Source organism: Sinocyclocheilus anshuiensis, unplaced genomic scaffold (assembly GCF_001515605.1).
Source record: "Sinocyclocheilus anshuiensis isolate Anshui unplaced genomic scaffold, SAMN03320099.WGS_v1.1 scaffold658, whole genome shotgun sequence".
Lineage (NCBI taxonomy): Eukaryota > Metazoa > Chordata > Actinopteri > Cypriniformes > Cyprinidae > Sinocyclocheilus > Sinocyclocheilus anshuiensis.
Genome location: NW_015542402.1, coordinates 1467059 through 1474632, shown reverse-complemented (window position 1 = coordinate 1474632; position 7574 = coordinate 1467059). Strand labels below are relative to the sequence as shown.

General features: G+C 34.6%; 1 protein-coding gene across 2 annotated transcripts in view; it reads left to right on the top strand.

Annotated features, from left to right (window-relative positions):
- Positions 1-7574, top strand: part of LOC107692986 (gamma-aminobutyric acid receptor subunit beta-2-like) — an 85542-nt gene that overhangs the window by 71077 nt on the left and 6891 nt on the right. For both annotated transcript variants that reach the window (XM_016492221.1, XM_016492220.1), the window contains exon 7: positions 1757-1909. In XM_016492221.1, coding sequence (XP_016347707.1) covers positions 1757-1909 — 153 coding nt within the window. The remainder of the gene's footprint in view (positions 1-1756; positions 1910-7574) is intronic.

Genomic DNA, 7574 nt, shown 5'->3' with positions numbered 1-7574 from the left:
AAATCTGGAATCTGAGGGTGCAAAAAAATCTAAATATTGAGAAAATCATCTTTAAAGTTGTTAAAATTAAGTTCTTAGCAATGCATATTACTCATAAAAAATTAAGTTTTGATATACTTACGGTAGGAAATTTACAAAATATCTTCATGGAACATGATCTTTACTTAATATCCTAATGATTTTTGGCATAAAAGAAAAATCAATAATTTTGACTCATACAATGTATTGTTGGCTATTGCTACAAATATACCCCAGTGACTTCAGACTGCTTCTGTGCTGCAGGGTCACATATACTGTAAATATCCTACTCAGGCTCACTTGAAAATCTAAATTTCTGCAAAACTCCAATCGCTGCAGTTTCCAATTGAAATTAACTCTAGAGGCAGTCAAACTCAGACAACTTTTATTCCTTTTCACACAAAGTATGATTTACAGAGCCAGAGTTTTGATTAAGAAAGCCTAATTTTCGCACAATTCCTTGCACAATATTATGCAATAACTTCAAAATGATTTCAACATGCTGTGAGATTTGAAAACTGATACTTCTGACCATTAGCGTCACACATACAGCTTCATATGTTTGGGTTTTCTAACGCAGTAGGTTTGTCAGTGGCAAGTATTTCCGATGAGCCTGGGTTTCTAATATCTCTTACAAAGGATCTACCAGAGCATCCGGCTCTAGTGGGCAACTACTAATGTCTGGGTTTATCAACCTTCTCATTTTGGCATGGCCAGGCCTCCAGCGGCTGTAAGACGTAACCTTGACCTCAGAATGAAACACACACACACTAAAAACAGGAAACAGAGTGTTCTTATAAGTTATTTACCACAATGTTGTTTGACCACTTGATTTATTCATTGACTGCATTTTCATATTCATGAATTTGTCAACCTAACCCTAACCATTTCCTAAATATTATAGTACAAACACAAACCTAACAAATAAAAGTTAAATTCTAACAATGCATTCCAAAAAAGGCAAAAAGCAGTACCGAAGTAGAGTTGCATTACTCTCTCAGGTCATACAGCAGTTTTGGCTGAGGTACAGAGTAACATTTGTGTTGTTCATCACTAAAAATCTTATCCTGATCTACTTTTGCGAAGGCATGCATTTCTCAAAAGCACTTGAAACATGCTTCTTGACTCGGCAGCTGAGGATGTAGATGTAGAATAAGGATTTGAATTTGGGTCTGTCCCTCAATCAATGCACAGAAATCTTGGATTACAGTGCAAGAATAAAATGGATTACGTTTAGGATCATTTTATGGTGCATTTTAGGTCATCTTTTCATGTCACCACATTGCATTTGTAGTGTAATGTTAATGCACTAATTTTTATTAAAACATTTTTTTTTGACTTTTTTTGGACTTCATCAACATGCAGTAATGCAATTCTTGGTTTAAAGTCTTTTCCCGATCCTCTCCTCTGCTCTTCTCCTTTGTCTTTCCTATCTCCCCTTCTCTGTATTGTCCTGTTAAATGCGATATAGAGATATATAAATATATAAATTATCTTAATAAACCGTACAAGTAATAATATGCATGTGTTTGAGCATCACTTTCATCATACAAAGTCTTGATGCACAAATGTGAATAGTACATATAGTAGAGTGTCTAGTACAAAATTAGATGCTTAAGTATGATTAACAGAGGAAATTGTGAGTGGGACTTACTCTGGTTCTAAAGCAAAATATAAAAAGCTATTAAACTGTATAAAAAGCATTTGATAAATCTGGCTAATTGCTATTTTCATCCAGGTTCGTATCCTCGCCTCTCCCTGAGCTTCAAGCTGAAGAGAAACATTGGCTACTTCATTCTGCAGACCTACATGCCCTCCATCCTAATCACCATCCTGTCCTGGGTATCCTTCTGGATCAACTATGATGCCTCGGCTGCCAGGGTTGCTTTAGGTAGGCGCTAATCTAAAAACCTTTCTCACAGCTGGTGACTTTTATTATGTCCATATACATTAACTTCTAATATATGAGTTAAGGCTGCAGTAAGCATAATTTTTATGGTATTTCAGTTTGAATTCTGCTTTAAACAGTTGTTTATTTGTATATTCATCCATCATGTCGGTATTGGATGCCTAGAGTGGCACTGTCTGTTCTCTTGAGCCGTTCTCCATACTCAGCTGTCAGACACACTGCACTCAGCTAACCCTGTCCACCTACAGTAGCTTCTCCTGTATCTGCAGTAGAGCATCTGTAATAGCGCAGCAGTCTTCTCTCCTGCTCCTGTAGTTCACTCTCTGATCTGATGACACAAAAAAACAAAAAACATCTGCAGATATATGTCTGACATCAAAAAAAAAAAAAGTTTACTAAGAAAAAAATAAATAAAATAATAATACTAAAAACTATTTGAACCAAAAGCAAAAGTAAACCATAAAAAAACTTCTGCATTTTTTAAAATTAAAAAATATAAAAGAAATATTTTACTAAGAAAAAAAAAAGAATAATAATACTAAAAACTCTTTACACCAAAAGCAAAAGTAAACCATAAAAAAGCATATGCATTTTTTAAAATAAAAAATATAAAACAAATATTTTACTAAGAAAAAAAAATAAGAATAATAATACTAAAAACTCTTTGCACCAAAACCAAAAGTAAACCATAAAAAAATCTGCATTTAAAAAAAAAAAAATATATATAATACAAATATTTTACTAAGAAAAAATATAAGAATAATAATACTAACTCTTTGCACCAAAAGCAAAAGTAAACCATAAAAAACATTATCCTGTACAAAACCATTATTATTATTACATTAAAAAAATTATAATTCTTAGTGTTAATTTTATCAGCTTTTATCTTGTCAAATTTCCTATTTATTTATTTGATCATTTTTTTCTCAACCTATCCTGATTGTTTTGTTTATTCAAGTTTTAGTTGAAATCTGGGAATTTTACTCTAGTTTTATACAATTAAAACTTAGCCATATGCTGCATAAAGGTTCAACTGATAATCACAATTAATTTGCTCAAAATTATAATCATGATGTCTGATCATGATTTCTGTCAATAGTAAAATTTAAGCAGAATTTTTGCACTTTCAGCTATATAATCACAAATAAAGAGAATGTTAACTCATACAGGGTTTATTTTACCTCATCTACTTTCCTAAATTATTCCCTTATTGAAAGTCAAGAGTGCTGATATTAATTCCAATAATTGCACATTATATTCATGTTTTTCTAGTATAACACAACACAAAAGACTTTGCATTTTGGCACAATGTGTGTGCATTTATTCAGCAACCTCAATCGCAAACAGTAAAGTGGAGATTCATGTTTGTATTTATTACAGTTTGTCACAGAAAATTTAAGCAACCAACAGTGCAAATGTTTGACTGGCTGTACCGTATTACACTTTCATTTGAGCAAATTTGAGAACTCAGCAACTTAACAAATTTACAACTTATGTTTGTCAATGTTTCCAGCTCATAATTTCCTTTTAAACTACATTTAAGTCTTTAAATGTATTGCATGTTGATATAGTTAGTGTATATATAAGCAATTGTGCTCAAAATGATTCATTATTGGTTCCACTAGAAATTATTATGAGTAAAATATCTCTGAAGAATACTCCCATTCATATTTGCTTTTTTTTTTAGCATACTAGTGTGACTATGAAGATGAACCCAGGAATATAAATATGAGGGAACACAAAGGCCAAATTCCCATAATTGTTCATCACAAGGAGTAAAACCAAAGAATATAGTTCTGATGTGCAGCAAAAGATTGTTGAGCTTCACGAATCAGAAAGTGGCTGTAAGAAAAGAGTTGAAGTGCTGGAAATTCCATCAGGACAATCATTGAGAATTTCCAATCAATCAATTTAATTTAACGAATCTGCCTGGAAGAGGACGTGTGTCTATATTGTCTTAAAGCAAGGCGAGGAGGACAGTTTGAGTGGCCAAAGACTCTCACAGGATCACAGCTGGAGAATTGCAGAAAAAGAAGTAAGAAACACTCAATAAATAAATAAATACATAAATAAAAAGATCAAACGGCACCTACATCACTACATGTTGTTTGGGAGGGTTTCAAGAAAAAAATCAAGAAAAGAAACTGCTCTCATCCAGAAACAAACTCATTTGCCAGACTCTACTGGATCTTCAAACGGGACTGGCTTCTATGGTCAGATAAAACAAAAAAATGAGCTTTTTAGCAGCAAACACTCAAAATGTGTTTAGTGCACACAGGGGCAAAACATACCCAGTGTTTACAATGAAATATACTGCTGTGCCTTTAATGTTGTGAGCCTATTTCTCTGCCGGAGGTCCTGGACGTCTTGTTCAGATACAAATCAAATACTAATAATAGATCAAATACCAACAGATAATACATCTAAACCTGACGGCCTCTGTTAGAAATCTTATAATGGGCCGTGTCCTTCAGGACAATGATCCAAAATAAACATCAAAATCAACACAAAAATGGATTACTGAGCTGAACCTTATAGAAAAAGAGTGGAGTGAACTGAAGAGAAGAAGCACCAACATGGAGCTGGGAATCTGAAGGATCTGGAGAGATTCTGTCTGAAGGAATGGTCTCTGATCTCTTCTCAGGTATTCTCCAAACTCACTGAGAGACTCAGAGCTCTTATCTTGGAAAAAGAAGGTTGCAAAAAAGTATTGAATAAAAGTGTGATGATTAATTGATTAATTGTGGCCAGTGTATATTAGAGAAAAACATTTACGTCATAAAGAGATTCTTATTCTCCAATGAAAGGTTCGGGTTTTGTACATTTTTTTAAAATATAAGATCAAAAGGATTAACAATGCAGATTTACTTTCACAGCCTTCTTTACTCATATTTACCAAGAGTATGAATAATTTTGAGCACTACTGTATATATACTGTATGTATGTGTGTGTGTGTGTGTGCACGCGTGTACTATTATTAATAATACATTCTTTAACATTTTTGTATTAATGCAAAAAAAAAAAGCATTTTCTTTCATTTGTGTTTTTGTACTGATTTGATTTTGTCTTTTTTTTACTCCACACATTCTCTCTCTCTGTTTCGTAAGCCTCCACTTTTTTCCCGTCATCACTGATTATGTAAGGCTAATGTAGGCAGCAAGCGTGCAGGCTTCTCAGTGTGATTGCTGTCTGTCCTGGCCTCATTCATCCACACAAGTGCAAACCGCTGAAGCGTTGAACAGAAGGCAGAGCGAGTGTGGATGTATAGGACGAGCAGATATTACTGTTCAAAGCTGATCCTGATTAGAGTCATTAGGCATTTGATTGCAGATGTGCATTTACGTGGATAGACCTATAGGCCAGTTTTCCTCTGTGTATTACCACTGTAGAGCGTATCAGCTGCATATCTCTCTGATTTAGCCAATAACACAAGGCCGAGGAGGAGGAGGACGGATCTGCTGTGCTATTGGTCAAGTTTAATCATGTCTATATTGGTTCCATATGCAAGTTACTCTTTCAGCGCTCAGCAGCCAAGAGAGGTGATGATGGGGAACAGAGAAGCGTGAAATATCCCTAGACAAAGAGTTTTAGTGGTTTCCCCTTTAGCTATAGTGCTTGTTCTAATGATAAAAACACGATGGAGAATAATAACTCTGCAACTCATAAGCTCTACAATACCTGTCGCAGGATCTTCAGTACATTTCATGAAAACTGTCAGAATGACACTGAATGGACATTTCAGTGCATACAAAGACAACTATTTGTTAATCACCGGTTAGTTGAAGGCAGGCTTTGTGTTTCACTGATTAAGGTGCATAACTCACACTCCCCCAGCTGAAAGCATGACAAATCATACAATTTTAAGATACTGAATCATCAACTGAAAGAAAAGAATGGCGATAAAGCCGCCTCACACATCCAAAAATGTTTTCCTAACTTTCTAAATGAGGACACATTCGGGGTGATCTCGTTTGATATTCACAGAATGAGGTGAGAGCACGTAAACTTACAGTGTACTCATATTTAAATTTGTTGGGATAAAAATACACAGTATCACATAATATCAATGCATGGGCAGCTTCACTTAAAAACTTAAAGCCTTTTATGTTTGTATAACTCAAGAGATGGTCATGTATAAAACATTTTAACACATTTTCCCCCAATCTATTTAAAACCATGCAATCACTTTTAAAGCTAAGATACGAGTTTACAGAAAAGGGTTACACTTTATTTTGAGGGTCCACTTTAGACATTCTGCTAACTTTAAAATTTCCTTGCAGTCACTAATTTTATCCCTTAAAACTCATCTTTGATAATCAAAATGACACATTTGAATGTTTTTCCCATTAAAATAATTGATTTATGTCTTAAAATGGTTTGAATGTAACTCTACACCCTTACCTCATTTAGTATACGTGGACACATGAATATGCTAATTAGTCCCCGCCTCCACTCAATCACAGCAGCTCCACTTTCACTGTTAACTGAAGTAGTGAACGCTACACGATGACAAGCGGCAGTATTGGATAAATTATTATCGGAGAGTGAATTAAAATTCTAGAAAGTGCGCAAAGAGTGCTGCCCTTATAATCACTGAAAAAGCTGTCAATCGCCTTAGTTCATCGCGATCTCATGATGTTGTAATCAATGTTAATTGATCTATTATTTACATCGCGTCAACACTTTGTTTGTTGAAAGGATTCGTGAATGTGCAGAACTCGGCACTGAACAAAACTCAGGCATTTTGAGCGTCTTAAACGCCTCTGATTGGTCAGTGCACTCATGAAATCAACAGATCTGTCTGTGATTGGTTACACTGCTCAACTCTGCAAAAACACGTTGTAAATAGAAACCTATGATGACCAGTGGAGATAATGAGATGAAAAGCACGTATTTCCAATGAGCCTGAGTTGTCTTTGGCAAACCACAGTTCTTAAGGAGGAAATACTCAGCAATGATGAATTTTCACATGGTTTGTCTTTAGGCAAGGCAAGGCAAGTTTATTTATATAGCACATTTCATACACAATGGTAATTCAAAGTGACATAAAAGAAAATAAAATAATAATAAAACATAATAATCACAACAATAAAACAAGGAATATAACAACTTTGAAAATTATTTAAAAATTGATTTAAGAGGTTTAAAATGAATTTAAAACAGTTAAGAATAGAAAATGATTATACATAAAATATAGTGCAATCAGTTCGGACATTGTACAGTGCTCATTCAATAAATGCACAGCTAAACAGATGAGCTTTGAGTCTGCATTTAAATCTGACTAATGTTTTAGCACATCTGATCTCTTCTGGAAGCTGGTTCCAACTGCGGGCGGCATAATAACTAAAAGCGGACTCCCCTTATTGTGTGTGAACCCTTGGTATTTCTAACTGACTCGATCCTAATGATCTGAGTGGTCTGTTAGGTTTATATTCAGTGAACATATCTGCTATGTATTTAGGTCCTAGGCCATTGAGTGATTTATAAACGAGTAAAAGTACTTTAAAATCAATCCTAAATATAACTGGAAGCCAGTGTAAGGACCTGAGGACTCGTGTGATATGCTAAGATTTTCTGGTTCTAGTCAAAATTCTGGCAGCAGCGTTCTGGATGACCTGCAGCTGTCTAATGGTCTTCTTGGGAAGGC